Source organism: Littorina saxatilis, linkage group LG6 (assembly GCF_037325665.1).
Source record: "Littorina saxatilis isolate snail1 linkage group LG6, US_GU_Lsax_2.0, whole genome shotgun sequence".
Lineage (NCBI taxonomy): Eukaryota > Metazoa > Mollusca > Gastropoda > Littorinimorpha > Littorinidae > Littorina > Littorina saxatilis.
Genome location: NC_090250.1, coordinates 3933851 through 3955301, shown reverse-complemented (window position 1 = coordinate 3955301; position 21451 = coordinate 3933851). Strand labels below are relative to the sequence as shown.

The following is a 21451-nucleotide window of genomic DNA, read 5'->3' as shown; positions in this document are numbered from 1 at the left end:
GGGTCAGGGCGTTAGCAATTTTCTCCCCCCTTTTCTAACCTAGGTGGTGGGTTCAAGTGCTAGTCTTTCGGATGAGACGAAAAACCGAGGTCCCTTCGTGTACACTACATTGGGGTGTGCACGTTAAAGATCCCACGATTGACAAAAGGGTCTTTCCTGGCAAAATTGTATAGGCATAGCCTGATAAAATGTCCACCAAAATACCCGTGTGACTTGGAATAATAGGCCGTGAAAAGTGGGATATGCGCCGAAATGGCTGCGATCTGCTGGCCGATGTGAATGCGTGATGTATTGTGTAAAAAAATTCCATCTCACACGGCATAAATAATTCCCTGCGCCTTGAATATGTGCGCGATATAAATTGCATAAAATAGAAATAAAAAAATAAAAAAATAAATCCCTGCGCTTAGAACTGTACCCACGGAATACGCGCGATATAAGCCTCATATTGATTGATTGATTGATTGAACCCTGCACTAGGGAAAAAATGCAAAAACGAAGGTTGCGTTCAAAGCTTCGATGCCCCCGGGCCCCCTCAGGCTTCTAAGACAAAATTAAGTTCAACAAGTACAATCATTGATTAAATCAACGTCAGATAATACACAATGAAAATCAGCGAGCAGGGGAAAATGCTGGCAATAATGCACGCAGAGCAAACGCATGCTGAGCTTGCGGTTGCATGGGACGAAAGCAGTTATTCCCCTTCAATGCTTCAACGGCCTGCAGCCAGCTTTTGCAAATTGCTTCGAGTCGATTATGATCAGCATTGAGTCGTTGAACTAACTCTCTGTCTCTCTCTGTCTGTCTCTCTGTCTCTCTCTGTCTCTCTCTCTCTCTCTCTCTCTCTCTCTCTCTCTCTCTCTCACGGCACACACACACACACGTTCTGTTTCGCTCTGGTTCCTCCTGTCTACCTATTCCCACCAACCACTTCTCCCTCTCTCTCTCTCCCTCCCTCTCATGTAAAAACACGACTCTAAACACAAGAAGAGGATCCGCACCTCGTGAGACAATGGAGGGGGCGTGTTCGGGGCGGGGGTGTTTGGGGGCGGTGAGGGGGGGGGGGGGGGAGAAGGGGATAAACCGACAAAAGTACCACCAGCGCCAGCTGCATTGACGCGATCAAGCAACAACTCACTTATTTAGAACACAAATGATCTTACACGACGGACAGACTTGACATTTCAGTTTCCGCACCTTTAATGACAAGTTTGGCCGCATTGACCGTGTTCCAGACAAGCCGTCAACATTGTGCGATGCCTGAAACAGCTCAGATCAATATGCGTGCACATCCCTGACTGACTTGCTCTGGTTCGATCCGGTCGGAGCCTGCATGGCATTGGCTGCGCAATAAGGGTTGTTTTCATGTCGGTTTTGTGGCGATGTTTGGTGCTGAAGGTTGGGGTTTCGGCACGATTGACATGCAATGGGGCGTGATTGTCAGCTTGTGTGTGTGCGTGTGTGGGGGGGGGGGGAGAGTGTTTGTGTGGGTGTGTCCGTGGGTCTCTCTCTCTCTCTCTCTCTCTCTCTCTCTCTCTCTCTCTCTCTCTCTCTCTCCTCTCCTCTCTCTCTCTCTCTCCTCTCCTCTCCCTCTCTCTCCTCTCTCTCCCCTCTCCTCTCTCTCTCTCTCTCTCTCTCTCTCTCTCTCTCTCTCTCTCTCTCTCTCTCTCTCTCTCTCTCTCTCTCTCTCTCTCTCTCTCTCTCTCTCTCTCTCTCTCAGGACAGAGAGACATGAGTGAAGTGCGACAGAGACTGGATTTTGTGCTGATGCTTACTGTCCTTTTCCAAACGTTTTGCTGTTGTAAATGCCTGTTTCCACAGTCGTCATGTCGACTGTCATTACGATGATGATGATTTATTTTATTATGATTAATATTACAATGATTATTTTTCATGATGCATGAATGATGAAAATGTGTACACCCCGAATTGAAATGGGCCCAAGGCCCAATCAATAAACCATCCAGACTCCAGACTCCAGACTCTCTCTCTCTCTCTCTCTCTCTCTCTCTCTCTCTCTCTCTCTCTCTCTCTCTCTCTCTCTCTCTCATTCGAATACTTCATCTTCCAGCTTGGTTTCGATGTTTCGGTACCGCCTGAACTGTCGCTATAGTTTATACATCCCGATCGGTGTCTGGTTTGATATCAAACCCAATACTGTTTAAATCTCTATACAGCCGTGATATTATGCTTCTTCTTTTCTTTTCTTTCTTTTCCCTTTGTTCTTCGTTCGTCTTTATCGTAAAGTTGTTGGTCTGTTTCTGTGTTTTCCTTTACGTTTGCAGTTTTGATTGCATTCGGTTGCTCTTGTGTTTGTTCATTTTCTCAGTCTGAACTCAGAACACAGTGTCGTGACAAATGCAAAAAAAATTCAATATTCCCCGTCCCACAATGAGGCAGGAAATTGACAAATAAACCAATACCTTCATCACAAAGATCAGTCAGACCTCAATCAAAAATTACAAAACAAAACCAAAAAACATCAAAACCGTGGAAGGTTGATTGCAGAGAAAGGGCTATGAATCATCCAGTCAATCTATGGGTCGTAGCAACAGCAAAGTGAAAACTATCGATGCTTCTCGTGCAGGCTGTGCTTGCTCATTCCGGCACTTCATCGTTCTGATGATCAGACGGCAAGGCACGGCACGATACTCTCAGCACACACAACTAAGCTCTTGCCTGCGCGAGGAACTGCACAATTTATTCTTTTTAATAGAATCATACAATGAATGCGACACACTAAACACACAGACCTAAGCTCTTGTCTGAACGAGGAACTGCACAATTAGTTTATCTTTTTAAAGAATCATACAATCAATGCGATAGTGTCCACAAACAATTCCATTTCTGATCCTACAGGCATTTGATTTTCGTCATTTTGATCATTCAGTATCGAAGATGCAAACTCCTTTTCAGTTCATTTTCTCATAATCAGTTGCCTGTCCGTCCACTTCATATAGGCCACTAAGTTGACATTCTAGTGAATGTTTTGTTCTGTCAATGATAAAATAACTCACTATGCAACATATCGATTTTTCATTTAAACAGTTCATACCATCAAAACCTGAGGCTAAAGCCTGATATTATTATTTGGCGAAATCGATTTCGCGCAGTCTACGTCATGAAACTCGTTTCCCGAAAGTTTAGCACTGACTTTTCGGTAAAAAATCTTCGTGAAGTCAACACACGCCCGTATTCCTGTTCCGGCGCCCTGCTCATCAACCCACATTCTTGTTTGACGCACTTTTACCTACTCTTTCTTTTCTTATTCATCAGTCGCGATTTACGCCAGAAGCTGTCAGATTCAATTAAATGCTTGAACTACCGGTAACAAGATAAAGCCAATGGCAAAAACTGAGGATCCGTGGCGAAGTGCCAACGAGAGAGAAAAAGAGATGCGGGATAAAAGAGAAGGTGGTGTAAGCGGAGTGGGGTGGGGGGTGGAAGGGTGATCATGGAAAGCTCGTAGGAGGGCGGGGGTCAGGAGGCAGGGGAGATGGAGGAGGGGGAGTTAGGGGGGTATTGGAATCTAGCAGGCGGGCAGCATCTAATCGGTGATTAACTGGCCGCCAGCCGGCCACTCTTGTGGTCTCGTGGCAACAAATGGCGGACATCATTTCTCACCGCCGGCAGCAAATGGGGGGATAACTAGTAACTCACATAAGCTGCAAAATATGGTGGCACAAGTGGAGCTCTCCCTTTCCCACGAAGACCGAACGGAAAAAGAAACACTTGAAAGCAGGTAAAAGCAAAACCATCTGGCACGTGCTGCTCGATGGAACAGCCACAGACTGACCGGAAAGCATGGACCATTTCGAACAAACTTGAAAAGAAGGTATCATATAATCAAAGGGAAGGAAGCGCTCTAAATGCAGACGACATGTGTGAGAATTATGCGGAACCAATCTCCTGGCACCTGAGAGAATAACAAGCGTTGAAATGGTCAAGCGTCTTGTCTAACTCTTTCAACCTCTGAAAAAGAAAAAGAAAAAAAAGACGGAAAAAAAAGAAAGAAAAGAAAGAAAAAAAAAGAAAACAAAAAAGAACCAAGCCCGACTCGGTGAAATCGAGTCAAACAAAGTATGACCGTTGAAATACAGTACTGCACTGTCAGAATAAAAATACCGGAAACCTGTTAGGCTATTCTGAACCAAATAAAAAACGAAAACAGAAAAGCAAATCTGGCCATGAACTTGCAAATATTTTCAGGAAAAAAAATGAAAGTAATAAAGCTCCATGCCACTTCCGGTACTCCGACACTAACGGTCAACACTGTCCCATCTTCAAGCCGAACGATTTTCCATTTAGTCTTGGCAATGGCCCTGAAAAGCTTGGACTTAATTGTTCTTGCAGTTCCTCCAGTGACAGAAGCAGCAGATGATGGGCTCTCCTTGATAGCTCATTGGGCGAGGATCCCCAGTGGGAGCCCTGCCCATCACTCACAGTGAATGAAAACCCTTCATCCCGAACCCCAGGGACTACCCTACCCCATAGGAGTTCCGGGTCGGTGACAGTAAAAGGTGATTTTATCCACAGGTGTACACTCACACAGGTGTACACTCACACAGGTGTACACTCACACAGGCCAATATCTCACAGCGCTACCATGCTGTGTTTTGCTGATGGAGAGCGTGAAGTGTCTAAGGGTTCCAAACTGAAACAGTAAACGACTATAGGTTTGGTGTATCTGAAAAGTACTTTCGAAGAAGTAATCGCATGCTGCTCGCTTTAAATGCTAAGAGAGTAAAAGAGGTCACTACACGTAAGAGACAGCGCTTTGCACGTCATACGTACAGGCAGCCGAAACAGAAAGACGGAATCGAAGCCGGCAGAAAGAATAACTGACAGACTTTAAAATGGGTGATATGGAGCAGCACAGAGCAGCCACAGGCCTTAAGTGGGGACAGATGATACTAAATGATGCTTTGTAGAATAAGATGGCTGGCTACCCTTGCTTAACTACACGATCCAAAACTCTCATCGGTACAATGTGTCCAAGTCACACAAACGTAACAATGGTCAGCGCTTTAACCAACTCAGTTGTCTGTGAAGTAATCGCAAAGTCCCATCTTCGTTTTTAAAACTGAACTAAATACGAAAAGACGTTCAACCAACAACATAACACACCACCCTCTACAAACACTTCTCTTCTTTGAACACACACACACACACACACACACACACACACACACACACACACACACACACACACAACCCAATACACACACACACACACACACACACAACCCAATACACACACACACACACACACACACACATACACACACACACACACACACACACACACACACACACACGCACGCACACACACACACACACAAACACACACCTGACACTCCCCACCCCCACACACACACACACACACACACACACACACACACACACACACACACACACACACACACACACACACACCCACAACAACACCGTACTCACGTTTCTTATCCGAGACAAACACACCAGACGTAGAAGCCCCATCTGCGCCGTCCGCCAGACTTAGATCCGTACAGCTTCCAGTCCCCTGGCTCACAGTAGAGCAGTTCTCCAGCGTCTCTTGGCGATCCATGGACACTCTGCCTTTCGGATGGGACAACGGGGGCTTCCTTGACAACGTATTCCTCGAGGCAGAGCCCTTTGAGTTCCCACCAACATCGTGAAGGTTACCGGCCACAGTATTTCTCCTCGTCGCATAGCCCTTGGGGTTCCCAACATCGAGAGGGTTTCCGGACAGAGAACTCCTTGAAACAGAACCCCTAGGGTTCACACCATCGTGTGGGTTCCCGGGGTTCGAGTTGTTGGGGCTTTCTTGGGGCTTGGGTTTGGGAGGCGGCGCTGCAATGTTAAGCTTGCTCTTAATGTTGCTGAAGTCTGGTTTGGGGTGTTTGACTAGTTTCATCTTGGGCTTGGCTGGTGCTTCCTCCTTCTTCGGGCTCTCCTTTCTGGGTGGAGCGTTGGGGTTCGGGGTGGCCGGGGTACTGAGGTAGACCGCCAGCTGGCTTTTGATTTCCGCCTTGGGTTTGGGTTTGATGGTGTCTTTGCTGTGCTCTATCTGCGACATGATGTTCCCCCACTTGCTTTTCACCACCGTGCGTTTCACCTTTGGTTTTTCCTCCTTCACGCGCGGCGCTCTCTTCTCTCTCTTCTCCTCCACGCTATTATTATCGCCCTTTGACTTATCAGCCACATTGCTCGAGCTATTGTCTTGGTTCTTGCCTTCCCCTTTGTTGTTCTTATTCAACTTTTTCTTGCCTTTCCCTTCGCTCTTTTTCTCTCTGGCCGGGGGAAGAGGCGCGTTGATATAGTCTGCTAGACGGGAAGACGCTTTCTTGATCGCTTTCTTGTGTTCAGCCACTATCTTCTTGTCCTCGCCCGGGCTGGTGGGTGATTTCTTCTTTTTCTGACTAGACTTTTTGACTTTTCCCCCTCCCTCGGTAGTTCCTGCCTGGTCGGGCCCTTTGGATGAAGTTGCGGACTCTGATTTCCCAGCTGTTTGTTGTGACGCTAAGGGGAGGGCAGGGTCCGCGCTTTCTGTCATCTCACTGCCCACCACTACGCCGCTACCCGCCATGTCTCCACCCAGTGACGTATCATGCGATGCTGACGTCACAGCGGCAGTCTTGGCGGAGGTGAGTTGGCCACCAAGGGGGGCAACTCTGTCAGCTTCGATCCTGTCGTCTTCCGGTCTGTCGTCGGCCACGTCGTCGTCGTCGTCTGTCTCTTCTTCTTCTTCCGACGACGTCTCCTCCTCTTCCTCGCTGGTCTCTTCCTCCTCCTCGTCTTCCTCATCTTCTTCTTCCTGGAAAAAGAAATAAAAATATAAAGAGATCAATCAGCGTAAATCCTCTTCCTTCTTGTAACTTGCCAATGGAAAATATTACCTTTCATCACTTGACTTATCCCGTTTTCGTTTCCTCATCTTGTAAGTGGATAGAAATACCTTGTTAACTTTCAACACCAAAAGAAACCATTCTCCTGACAGGTTCTCCAATTTATCAAAAGACTTATTTTATTCTGAGAAAATGTCAGAGGTTTCACAGTCAGTGTTAACAAGAGCTCATACTTGTTCTAATCGTACCTTTTATAAGGAACCTAATTACGCGTTGAACACACGTAGAGTTCCACTGAGTGTTTTCGCAGCTGAAAAAAGAGGTCGAGGATAGTTTACATTCTGCTGCTTCTGTGAAGTGATTACTTAACAGAATAATTAATTTCGGAAATTGTGCTTTTCAGTCGCCATTTTGTATTCCCTCGGGGTTCCAGACCTTAGTCTCATATTCCGCTGATTTGTATTCAGTTGCACGAAATAATATATGGCGCAAGTACATGAAGTATTAACACAAGTTGTAATGGTTGTTGTTGTTGTTGTTGTTTGTTGTTTGTTGTTGTTGTTGTTGTTGTTTTACTTTTGAAATCCTAACATTATTTACCTCGCTTTCTTCTGTCTCCTCGTGGCAAGCTGTCTTCTCGGCCTCGTCCCTGAAAGCCATTCATCATGATCAGTGGTGATAACATCAACAGAACAGGGGATGGGTCAATCTGTCAATTTGTCATTGTGTCAATGGGCCATTCTGTCAATCAGTAAATCAGTCCGTGAGTCACTCAAAGGCAACGCAGGGCTCAGTCAGTCCTTTCGTCTTGGCATAAGGTTGAATTCATATTAAATGTTAGACATTACTGGGTCAGTCAGGTAATTTGTCAAACGCTGGAGTCAGTCATTTAGTCGATCAATGTCAGTTGTCACCGTAAAAATCACACACACACACACACACACACACACACACACACACACACACACACACACACACACACACACACACACACACACAAATGCATGTATACATGCCCGCACACACACACATGAGAGAGAGAGAGAGAGAGAGAGAGAGAGAGAGAGAGAGACAGACAGACAGACAGACAGACAGACAGACTTACAGACAGACAGACAGACAGACAGACAGACAGACAGACAGGCAGAGACAGACATACAAACAGACAGACACACTCACACATACACAGACACACAGACACAGAGAGAGAGAAAGACATACAGGTATATTATGCAGACATAGACGGGGACAGATGGACACAAGAGAGAAGGGCAGAGAGAGAGACCGAGACCCAGACAGACAGACAGACTGACAAACAGACAGACAGAGGCCGGGAGGGAAACTGAGAATGGTGAGACTCTTACAACACTTACACATCAGAGGGCTCTGTCTCGGTATCAACCATGGTGTTGCCCACATCGCTGCAAATGTCAGAGTCTGTTTCCACCTCCTGCACGGGCTCCTCTGACAAGCCTGCAACACAGTGCTAGCACGTGAAACACACTGCACAACACACGGAACACGTCTGTGCTATTTTCTTTGTCATAATCTTTACATCACACACAACACACGGAATAAATTTGTGTTATTTTCTTTGTCATAATCTGAAAATCATACAAAGCACGGAACATTTGTGTGCTTGTTTTCTTTGTCATAATTTTAACATTACACACAACACACTGAACACGTCTGTGCTATTTTCTTTGTCATAATCTAAACATACAGTAACTATCTGTTGTCTTCTTTGTGAAAATCTTAGTTTCCTTCAACGAAATCTGAGCACACAATAACATGTATTGCTTGTAGTTTCTCCAGTATAGTTGTAAACGATTCTCTTTGCTGGATATTTTACAAAATACAAATAATACAAAGTTTGATATCATCCTCATCATCTTTATCATAAGGTGTAATTATGAGTTTCAACATGAAAAATCGCTTTCGACAAACTCTCAAAATCTGCTTATGAATGAATAGTTACGTTTCATTGGTGTTCTATCACATTATATTTATAACAACAATTTGCACCAACCAGCACTATGAGCGTAACATCTTCCGGCAGTTTACTGATTAGTATCTATTCAAAATCTAGACACTCCTTAGTGAAATCATAAGAATACTGATTTACAACAGAAACTGAACCGAAATTCTGAAACAAACACAAAGTAGACAACATTTTCTTGAGAATACACCAAAATAGGCACGTCAAAAAGGCACAAAAAAGAAAACAAAACACACCTAAAATGTACATTCTGCATAAAATAAAACATCAACATGCTCTGACGTTGCAAAAGGAGTCAAACAATACATTATATTCTCCTATGCCTCACTAAATATTCATATTTTGTGAGTGGTAATGAACAGACATTACTCCATTATTTTACCTTACTAGGGTAACAGGTGCTTTGGTAACCTTACTTTCTTGTTGAATGAGCGACGGATGGCAATCTACAAAGGCAACGGGATTTATTTATTTTAGGAAATATTTTCAAAGATTCAAGAATAAGACTGACTGTCTCACTGAATAATTCATCTGTCTGATGTCATAACTTCAAAATGTGGCAGAATTGTACAATGACAAAACACAATGAGGGTATATTGAGTAAACACAAACTATTTTACTTCCGAAAGAAATTAGTTTTAAAAAAAGCAAGGAATACACGAAACACAGGGTGTAACAACTAGACCAAAACGGAGAAAACGGTCTCCAGAGGATCAAATTATCTTCCATTGGACGATTTTCGGAAATAACTCCGTCAGGTGTGTATATATTGTGAAAGAGTGAATACCCTTGCTTTTCCTCTAATAAAAAACGTCACACGTGCTCCTGTCCACGTGTGTCCGACACACCCCTCGCTAGTGATTGGCCCCTCCAATGTGTGTCCGACACGCCCCTCGCTAGTGATTGGCCCCTCCAATGTTTGTCCGACACACCCCTCGCTAGTGATTGGCCCCTCCAATGTGTGTCCGACACGCCCCTCGCTAGTGATTGGCCCCTCCAATGTTTGTCCGACACACATCTCGCTAGTGATTGGCCCCTCCAATGTTTGTTCGACACACATCTCGCTAGTGATTGGCCCCTCCAATGTTTGTCCGACACACCCCTCGCTAGTGATTGGCCCCTCCAATGTGTGTCCGACACACCCCTCGCTAGTGATTGGCCCCTCCAATGTTTGTCCGACACACCCCTCGCTAGTGATTGGCCCCTCCAATGTTTGTCCGACACACTGACCCCTCGCTAGTGATTGGCCCCTCCAATGTTTGTCCGACACACCCCTCGCTAGTGATTGGCCCCTCCAATGTGTGTCCGACACACCCCTCGCTAGTGATTGGCCCCTCCAATGTTTGTCCGACACACCCCTCGCTAGTGATTGGCCCCTCCAATGTTTGTCCGAGTAAAAACCAAGGACATTCACTCTTTCACAACCCATACAAACACGATAGTTATTTTCGGAATTCGTCAATTCAAAGGACAATGTACACCAGTTGTTTTGCTTGTCAGAGTATGGATTTTTTTTATGATAGCTTATTACGGGAGTGAAGGGTTTAACTGACTTGACGGCGCGAGTATGATGACAAACAAATATCAGGAAAAGCAGAACACCAATAAAAGCGTGGTTATATCCTGAAGCATACACTGGTATAGAGTAAGCAGGGTACCGATTATGGATACAACAGCATCACCCAAACCGTTTATATTTACAGAAGCACTGTATAGATTATAAATACAAGTAGGCTACACTCATAGATGGACACAAAATACATAGGTCTACACAAACAAAAATCAAACGTTACAAATTCTGATGAGGTTACATATTGTGAGTGACAAATAAATAAAAGTAACTGGCAGGCAATCAGCAGATAACCATAACTAAGTTGGTTACACTTGTTATTATCTATACCACTTTACACAAGAAAATGGTCCACATCAACCACACAGTGACACAACGATCAAATCGAGAGAAAATGTCAAAAAAGTACAATACAAAATAATTTCAAATGAAGACTTCACCCTTGAAAGTGTACGAAGTTACACGTGTACAATTGACAAAAACACCAATATAGCCAGAGAACAAAGAAATCCTCCCTGTCTAAAACAATAGAGACATTACAGCTAAAGCACTTACTCCAAGATTCCTTCAAAACCACAGGCCACAGACACCCCTATCCCCTTCTCCCTACCTAGTTTCTCTCTCTGGAATCCTTCTTTTTATATTTAGTCAAGTTTTGACTAAATATTTTAACATCGAGGGGGAATCGAAACGAGGGTCGTGGTGTATACATGTGCGTGTGTGTGTGTGTCTGTGTGTCTGTGTCTGTGTGTGTGTGTGTGTGTGTGTGTAGAGCGATTCAGACTAAACTACTGGACCGATCTTTATGAAATTTGACATGAGAGTTCCTGGGTATGAAATCCCCGAACGTTTTTTTTCATTTTTTTGATAAATGTCTTTGATGACGTCATATCCGGCTTTTCGTGAAAGTTGAGGCGGCACTGTCACGCCCTCATTTTTCAACCAAATTGGTTGAAATTTTGGTCAAGTAATCTTCGACGAAGCCCGGACTTCGGTATTGCATTTCAGCTTGGTGGCTTAAAAATTAATTAATGACTTTGGTCATTACAAATCTGAAAATTGTAAAAAAAAATAAAAATTTATAAAACGATCCAAATTTACGTTTATCTTATTCTCCATCATTTGCTGATTCCAAAAACATATAAATATGTTATATTCGGATTAAAAACAAGCTCTGAAAATTAAATATATAAAAATTATTATCAAATTTAAATTGTCCAAATCAATTTAAAAACACTTTCATCTTATTCCTTGTCGGTTTCTGATTCCAAAAACATATAGATATGATATGTTTGGATTAAAAACACGCTCAGAAACTTAAAACAAAGAGAGGTACAGAAAAGCGTGCTATCCTTCTTAGCGCAACTACTACCCCGCTCTTCTTGTCAATTTCACTGCCTTTGCCATGAGCGGTGGACTGACGATGCTACGAGTATACGGTCTTGCTGAAAAATGGCATTGCGTTCAGTTTCATTCTGTGAGTTCGACAGCTACTTGACTAAATATTGTATTTTCGCCTTACGCGACTTGTTTTTTAATTAAATTAAAACACAGTGAAACCCCCCTTTTAAGACCTCCCCGGCTTCTTTGTTTAAGACTTCCTCCCTTTTAAGACCGTATTTTGTCAGAGATTCTGTTCATTACATCTGGCAAATTATCCGGAATCGGCGTATGGCTGCCTAAATACGTATGGCTGCCTAAATACAGGGGGAAAACGGTTATAAACGTAAAAACCCACTCGTGCAAAAAACACGGGTGTATGTGGGAGTGTCAGCCCATGAACGCAGAAGCCGAAGAGATTTAGCAAATGCTGCAAATATTTCATATTATAATTTATATTATGTGGATTCGTTTCTAATACTGTTGGGGTTCTTCTTCTTCTGCGTTCGTGGGCTGAAACTCCCACGTACACTCGTGTTTTTTGCACGAGTGGAATTTTACGTGTATGACCGTTTTTTACCCCGCCATTTAGGCAGCCATACGCCGTTTTCGGAGGAAGCATGCTGGGTATTTTCGTGTTTCTATAACCCACCGAACTCTGACATGGATTACAGATTCTTTTTCGTGCGCACTTGGTCTTGTGCTTGCGTGTACACACGGTACGGGGGTGTTCGGACACCGAGGAGAGTCTGCACACAAAGTTGACTCTGAGAAATAAATCTCTCGCCGAACGTGGGGACGAACTCACGCTGACAGCGGCCAACTGGATACAAATCCAGCGCGCTACCGACTGAGCTACATCCCCGCCCTGTTGGGGTTGTGACTCCCATACTTCTGGATGTGTCATTGACCGAACTATCAAAAACGAAGTTGTTGTTGATGATCATAATAATATCACCCTGCATTTACAGAATCAAAGATGTTTTCACAATCTACAGTTACGGCCGCTACACAGGACGGATTACAATCTTTCTGGCTTGTATACAAATGTAAAAGTGGAAACAGAACACACCACACAGACGACATGCGGGGGAAGCCAGTGTTAGTATAGATACACAGTGACATCAACAGGGGAGGGGCTGCGAAACGGACGTCAAACACGGAGACGAAAAATAAACGGGTGTCTTCCAGGACAAAATCCGTTAGCCCAGAGAAAACTATCACCTCTGCCAATCAGAGACTGTTTACACTTCACAGTCCTGTTCAATTGTTTCTCTGCCGCTTGGTCCGTGGGTGAGTTGGCGGTGAGGGTACCCGTTTCCGAGTCTGTGTCGGGTACGTATCCTGCAATGACACCAGAAGAAAAGAAAGTAAGTGTGCAATGACAGTGAGTATGCATATATATATAAAATGTTTGTCATTGTCCAAAGGAAATAAACGTACGCAAAACTGCTTGTTGTTGTTTAAGAATGATCATACCATTGTGTTTCCTTCAAGAATATTGTAATGCGTGGACGTACACTTGCTTGCGAGTGCGTATGAGTGTCTGGTTGGTTCGTTGCTTTTCTGTTTGTTTTGTTCAAACACTTTTTGTTTGTGTCCTCAAGTCTACATAAGGTTTCAAACGCTTTCACAGGAGACAACAAAAAACGAATCTAGAACTCATTCGCACAGCTGTTTATATCTGGACGCATTCTTCAGATTCATATTGCCAGCTGTCACCGCACTCAGGACTGTTTCACTGTCCGATCAATGTTCCTGTAGCAACAGATTGCCTGAGCTAAAGGTACATTGTCCAAAGAAGGGCCAAACGCGATATATAGAACTTTTGTTGTTGTTGCTTGCGTTTGTTTTGAAGCCGGTCCAAGGCAGAATTCTCTAACCGCGATAACGTGTGTCTATCGAAAGAGAGGTCTGGTATGCAACCATACACACATACTATGAATGTCAGTACACGGCGCCATAATCACTGAACCTACTCTGCGATATGGCATTAGTGTTTTCACGATTGTAAGCACTTCTGTTGATGGGCATGGTGAGTGTAATGTCTGCTGTAAGTTATTGCTAATCTAAGCTCTGTTTTCGTCCCACACCCCCATTATATTTCTGCTTCTGAATCTTTTAACTCAGTATCCAGACGAAAAGTGTCTGCAAAGCTATTGCTCATTTTGTTGCTGTTCGTCCGGCTTCTGTCCTGGGTAAAAGTATTGCTTGATGTCTGCCAAGTCATTGCTCATTTAGTTGCTGTTCCTCCCTACACCCCATTAACACTTCTACAACTGAATCATTACAATCCAGGTGAAAAGTGTCTGCCAAGCTGTAGTCCATTTTGTTGCTGTTCGCCCCACACCCCAATAACATTACTACTGAATCAATAACTATCCTGGTGAACAGTATTGCGTTCTGTCTGTAAAGTCATTGATCATTTAGTTTCTGTTCGTCCCACACCCCATTAACACTTCTACTACTAATTCAATACCTATCCAGACGAAAAGAGTTGCAGTGTGTCTGCCAAGTTATTGATCATTTCGTTGTGTTTCGCCCTGCACCCAACTTTTATTTCTTCTACTGAATCTATAACTATCCTGTCAAACAGAATCTAACTTTATGCCAGCTCATTTTGCTGTACCTAATAGCATTTCTATCACAAAATCAATAACTATCCTGGCCAACAGTACTGCTTTATGCCTGCCAAATATTTGCTCATTTAGTTATGTCAAACAGTATAACTTAATGCCCGCCAAGCAGTTGCTCACTTGGCTCGTGTATAACTTAATGCCCGCCAAGCAGTTGCTCACTTGGCTCGTGTATAACTTAATGCCCGCCAAGCAGTTGCTCACTTGGCTCGTGTATAACTTAATGCCCGCCAAGCAGTTGCTCACTTGGCTCGTGTACAACTTAATGCCCGCCAAGCAGTTGCTCACTTGGCTCGTGTATAACTTAATGCCCGCCAAGCAGTTGCTCACTTGGCTCGTGTATAACTTAATGCCCGCCAAGCAGTTGCTCACTTGGCTCGGTTTCGCTTCTACACCTAAAAGCATTTGTGCTACTGAGTCATTGACTATCCTGCCGAACAGTATAACTTTATCTCTGCCAAAGTACTGCTCAATTAGTTGTTTTTCGACCCACACAACCCAATAACATTTGATACTAATCAATACATATCTTGGTGAACAATACCGATTTATGTCTACCATGTTATTGCTCATTTAGTTATGTTTCGCACTCCACCTAGCTATTATTTCTACTACTGAATCAATAACTACCGTGGGGTCAGTGTCCCGTACAAGGAACAATGCACAGCTGGCTGTGAAGTGACACCGCACGCTACATGGAATGTTTTGCTTGTCATAAGAAAAGGCTAGATCTGTGAAAGGGATGCGGAGTTCTTTGTAAACGGTGACAGGGTTTAAAAGAAATGACGCATAAGAGCCAGGGATGTATGGCTCGGCAAATGAAAGGTACAGTTAGTGCGAATATTGAGTGCAAACTACTCTCGTTGTCAAGTAGCACAACGAGAATTTACTCTTGTCGTCGTCGTCGTCGTCGTCGTCGTCTTCATTATCATCATCATCATCATCATCATCATCATCATCATCATCATCATCATCGTCGTCAATATCATCATCATCATCATCAATATCATCATCATCATCATCATCATCATCATCATCATCATCATCATCATCATCATCATCATCATCATCGTGTTAACAGTGCCCTTATAATCATCATCATGGTAACAACACAGTGAGACAAACAACCACTCACCGGTATCAGCGCTCGTGGTGGACACCAGGGACAGGGGTCGTTCCTGTTTCTTGTGCCCCTCCAGCAGGTCCTTCTGCAGGTTGGCGTCCACAGCCATCCCCGCGCTCTCCTCACCACCATCCTTTTCCTCCGGCGACACCTCCACCACAGTCACCTTGCTGTCAAATTCCACAGACCTCCGCTTGGAGGCAGGGGAAGAAGACTCCGCAGGAGCAGCCCCAGCCTCTGCAGCAGCGAACCCTTTCTCCGAGATGCCAGAGTCCGTCATCATCTGATGAGCTTCCTGGGTCATCCCTAAGGGAAAGTCGTCGATGCTCTCAAAGCCGTCTTCGGCCTCCTCAAACTGGGCGGTTTCCACGTCCGACATATGCATCCTCTTGTCGGCGTGGCTGGCGGGGTCGGCGCTGGCGTCACTGGCCGAGTCAGACGTACTGGTGGACAGGGACATGCCATCGGGACACTTCTCTAGCAACTTACCGTCAAAGCCGTCCTGGTCGTAGTCCCACTCCAGAACCTGGGAGACCTCGGGGGACACGCCTGTGGAGCTGTCCTCCTGCAGGTGCTCCGCCCTCACGCCGTTGGCGCTGCTGCCACTGTCTTTCCTCTCCCGAGCCACTGCCGTGAACGTCTGGTTCAGGTTCTTCTTCACCAACGACGCTGCTGCCACCGAGATCTTCCCACCAGTGGATGTGTCCACCTCTGACAGGCTGCCGGGAAGATTCTCCACCCCTCCGCTGTCTTCCAGAAACTTCTTAAAGTCCACGGCTTGCAGGGGTGTAGAGGTCAGGCCCGCCTCGTGGACCGTAGCGACAGAAGTCTCGTCCAGCGTGCTGGAATTTCCATCGGACTCGCTGGCCGAGGAGTTGATCTTGTCCGCCACCCCTGAGACACCCTCCAGCAGGCAGGTGTCGTCTGCGATGATGTCGGGGTCCATGAGCCCCAGACTGTCGGAGGACAGAGTGGAGGTGCTGAACGTGATGGCCCGCGTGGCCGTCTCGCGCGGCGGGGAGGGGGAGGCGGAGGAGACCACGTCGGGCAGGTTAGTGCCGGCCAGACTGTCCTTGTTGAAGGTGATGTTGAGGTACTGCCGGCTGTCTGTCTGGAGCCGCTTCTCTACATGGCAGCTGTACGTCTCTTCTGGGTCTTTACTCAAAGGTCCCTCAGTCTCCGTACCGTCGACAGTGAAGGTGGAGTTTAGTCCCGCGTCTCCGCCATGGCTGTGAGAGTTGGACAGTGTGGCGATCTTGGATGCATTCCCTTTCAGACCCTCTGCGGACTTAGACTTGACCACTGCGCTACCACCCCCTACTCTAGGGATGCCTGAAAGTCGAGCAATGTGAGACTTACTGGACGGAATCCTGCTCCCTCCATGGTCAACGCCGCTCAGCTTCTCCGCGGCTTCTAACACCTGCTTCTCTTCGAGAGGCGAGTCCGGCAAGCTCTCCGGTACATCCACTGGCGGTTTCTCTTCAAAGGGGTGCACCTCATCGGGAAAGACCTTGTCCGCAGGGGCGAAGATGCCTCTGAAGGGCTTGCAGGAGAAGTAGCGTGTGCCATCCACTTCCCCGTCATGGAGGCCCGAGGCGTCGAAAAGTTCGATCCCACACCAGAACCCGGGGGCGATGTGAGTGTTACCCACGTAGCGCAGAATGCCCGGCTTCACGCCGCTGATCAGAATACGACTGTCGACCTGCAGTTTCCTCCCGAGCAAGGTGAAACACTTATCTTCTTCTGGAGGTGCGTTCTTGACAGGGGACTTTTTGGTTTGAGGTGGAGAGTGGGGCTCATTGCTTACTAGGGGAGCTGAAAAGGACGGTGCGGGGATTCCCGATGGTCGCTTGGGGGCAGGGAGGAATGATCTCCGTTTCTCTCGACCTCCTCCTCCTCCCCCACCCGGCCCGGCGATCTTACTCTCCGACTGGAATGCCTGCAAAAGAACAGTCATGATTTTGTTATTGAGTTTATGAAACTTTAAGCAGGTACAACCTTAAAGGCACACGTCCTGCTCGTAACAAAAAACCCAGTCCTGCTCACCATGTAAGATCTGGCCAAGTGAAGGAATGGTCCTATCTCATGTGAAAACCTGCACACAGCTGAGACAGTTATTCGAACTGTTTTCACGAGAAGGCGTGTGCCTTTAACAGAAAATGTCCGACGACACGCACAGTTCTTTAACATATTAGGCTCGCTACACTGCAGCGTCATCAAAGTTGTTCGTCTCTTGTGTTAAAGAAAATCTATGGTACCTTAAACACAAAATAACTGGTGGAATGCATGCATATTCACAAGGTAGAGGTAACGTATGCAAGAGATGTCTTTCTTTATTTGGTGTTTAACGTCGTTTTCAACCACGAAGGGTTATATCGCGGATGGGATAGAGCCACTTGTTAATTGTTTCTTGTTCACAAAAGCACTAATCAAAAATGCTCCAGGGGCTTGCAACGTAGTACAATATATGACCTTACTGGGAGAATGCAAGTTTCCAGTACAAAGGACTTAACATTTCTTACATACTGCTTGACTATGCAAGAGATGTGGATGTCCTTTTTCTCGTGTAAGGTATGGCTATTACTGACACAGGTCATTCCATGCAGTGCCTAAAGGACGCAGAGACGAACTGTTTGGGGAGCCCTGAATCTATAAATGTATGGCTAAAAAGGGTTAAATAAAAGTCTGAACGCACGAAGCAGTCACTTGTTCGATCACGGTGCTGCTTTAGTCAGAAGTGTGAGCAAATGCACCCGGAATAACTGTGAACTCTATCCACACACACAAAAACTACTTACCCCAAGTCTTCTACCATAACACTGTAAACAAATGGCAACCTGCAGATGTACAATAATACTTAACACAAGTAGCAAACCACACTACTGTTCCCCAGCTTGTCAAAAAGCCAGGGAGGACAAGTCATGGTGTTAGAACAGTGGAACCCCCTTTTTAAGACCCCCCCCCCCCCCCAATTTAGGAGTTCCTCCCATTTAAGACCCTGTTTTTTCAGATTTTCTGTTGATAACCTGTGTAGATTAAGCCCCATTTTAAGACTCCCTTCTTTTAAGACCTGATTTTCTCAGACTTTGAGGCGGTCTTAAACGGGAGGTTCCACTGTAATCGTCTCACGTGATCCTCAGAGGGAGCGGAGGCGATTTGTCACATCAAGTTCACAGAGAGTGTGACACGGCGTGACAGGGAGACAGCGGCACGCACATCTCATCATCATTGTCATCAAACACTAAGTCATTGCGCAATAGCTACCTGTGTCCCCATTTACCTGAAGGTGTGGTGGGGTGGTACTGGGGTTGAGGGAAAGAAAGAGAGAGAGAGTGAGAAAGAGGGTGACGGCATAGAGCGAGGAAGAGACAAGAGAAACATATACACTGACTGACTGACCGACTGACTGACTGACAAACTAAAGTATTGACTGACTGATGGACGATCAGATTGACTGACAGAGAGGGAGAGAGAGGGGGAGAGAGGGGGAGAGAGAGGGGGAGAGAGATGATAATTAGTTTTAACGTCCTCTTAGAACCAATTGGCCTATCTTGGGAAAGGTGGAATTGATATGCTTTATGGGGGGACAGGACACTGGACAGACATGCAAACAGAGAACACATATGATCGTGTTATAGATCTGGAAGTCTGTTGTTGCGATATTTCAAAATGGGGATGGAAGTAAAGATGTTGTTGGGGTTGTTGCCATAGTGTACGCGAAATATAGTTGGAGTGGAGCGGTTTTGTAGGCTTATTTGCTTTATATTTATGTAAAATATTTTTCAGACTTTTGGATAATGCCAAAATAATGTAATAAAGAACTGGCTGAATAAGTAAATAAATCCGTCTCGATATAACCTTCGTGGTTGAAAACGACGTTAAACACTTAATAAAGAAAAGAAAGTAAATAAATACGTAACTAGAAACATAAAAAAAAAATTATTAGCCAAATAAGAATATTAAATATAACTTGCTAAAATAATATATCAGATTGGGGAACTTAAGTTCAGGTAGGAGGGCGGTGTATGTGATTTAGCCTTGTTTGAATAGAGCTATATTATAGGTGTTGTAGGCGCTTTGGTTGTTGGGCGTGGGGGGGGGGGGGGGGGGTCGGTGGGAGAGAGGGTTGAGGGGTGGGAAGGGGGAGAGGGGATGAAGTTTTCAAAACAGATGTCCTATTTCAGCCTTATGTATTGAGAGACACAGGGTGTATGCTGGCTTCCATTGAAGCGTGCAATGTTTATCTAAAAACTCATGGGGTTTCAGTTTGTGTTCGTTGACAAGGGTGTGTAGGTTGCGGAAATCTTGTTTGAGTAATTGGCAGCGGTCAAAGAGGTGTACAAAAGATATTAGCTTTCCACATTCACAGAGACGGGGAAAGAACTTGTGAGCGCATCCATCCGTGCGAATTCTGCGAAGTATTTTAAGGAGGGGGGTGGGGAGTGTAGGCCTGTTTTGTTTTGTTTGTCGGGGCAGAATAAGCCAACCATGGGCATCGCCTTCTGTTTTTAATTCTGTGGTGAGAGAGAGGGGGAGTATGAGAGAGAGGAGGGATCGGTCAACATAAACGATCTTCGTGGAACGACTCATCAATAGATGGAAGTAAATATTTCGATCACGCTGACATTGAGCGTAACAAAATCTCTACTACTGGTGACTGCAGATACCCAGTGACTACCCCCCTCCCCGCCCCTTAAAAACCCTAATATAAGACTCCCAGAAAGGTATACGTGAATAATTTACTCTCGATCACACAACACAAGCACCTGACGCTGTTAATAAAAAGAGCTGGTGCTCCCGTTCTCGTCGAAATAACATGTTCAATTTATCGACGAAATAAAATGAACTCTTCCACTACGCTTCGTGCGGGGACAGCCAGACCAGTCATTCAAATCAATACACAGTTTCACAACGAGGGACAAGAGAGTCGCGAATTTGTATAGCATCCCTTTTCGTTGCCTCTTTAATCTGGTTTGAAAGGTGGCACCACGGGGAGTACGTTTACAAAACGCAATGGAAAAAACATATATATCCTTTTTACTCTATAGATCTCTATACATAATTATTTTGCCTCACAAAATATTGCATGTCAAATGCAAAGTGTTCTGTTTTGTAAGCATGGCAGCTTGATTCAACTTAGGGAAACATAAACTTCACTTTGTATACTTAGGCATTTTCAACATTTGCTTTATAAAAAGAAAAAAATACTGAAATATATTTTAAACCCTTTGGAAAAATCTAAACAAATATACGCACAGGCACGCACGCACGCACACATTGTACCCACACGCACGCACGCAAGCACGGACGCACGCACGCACGCACACATTGTACCCACACACACACACGTGCAGACTGTCAAACAAACACACACACACACACACACACACACGTGACACGTGCAAACTGTCACACACACACACACACACACACATACACGTGCAGACTGTCACACACACAAACACAAACACACACACACACACACACATACACACACAGGGTAATGTATATTATGCATGTGTAACCGAATTTGAAGAAAGCCACGGCAGAAATCGAGTCCTATTTATCAATCATTATGAGGCTTATATCGCGCGTAGGCCCTATTCCGTGGGTACAGTTCTTAGCGCAGGGATTTATTTATTTTTTATTTTTTTTTATGCAATTTTTATCGCGCACACTGTATATTCAAGGCGCAGGGATTTATTTATGCCGTGTGAGATGGAATTTTTTAACACAATACATCACGCATTCACATCGGCCAGCAGATCGCAGCCATTTCGGCGCATATCCTACTTTTCACGGCCTATTATTCCAAGTCACACGGGTATTTTGGTGGACATTTTTATCTATGCCTATACAATTTTGCCAGGAAAGACCCTTTTGTCAATCGTGGGA

At 45.0% G+C, this 21451-nt stretch overlaps 1 protein-coding gene across 1 annotated transcript in view; it reads right to left on the bottom strand.

The window, feature by feature from the left end:
- LOC138968320 (uncharacterized) overlaps positions 1 to 21451 on the bottom strand; it is a 177943-nt gene that overhangs the window by 104008 nt on the left and 52484 nt on the right. Inside the window, exons 2-6 of the mRNA XM_070340876.1 lie at positions 15569 to 17495; positions 13022 to 13141; positions 8222 to 8321; positions 7449 to 7497; positions 5458 to 6817 (exon numbers count right to left, since the gene is read on the bottom strand). Of these exons, the coding sequence (XP_070196977.1) occupies positions 5458 to 6817; positions 7449 to 7497; positions 8222 to 8321; positions 13022 to 13141; positions 15569 to 17495 (3556 nt within the window). The remainder of the gene's footprint in view (positions 1 to 5457; positions 6818 to 7448; positions 7498 to 8221; positions 8322 to 13021; positions 13142 to 15568; positions 17496 to 21451) is intronic.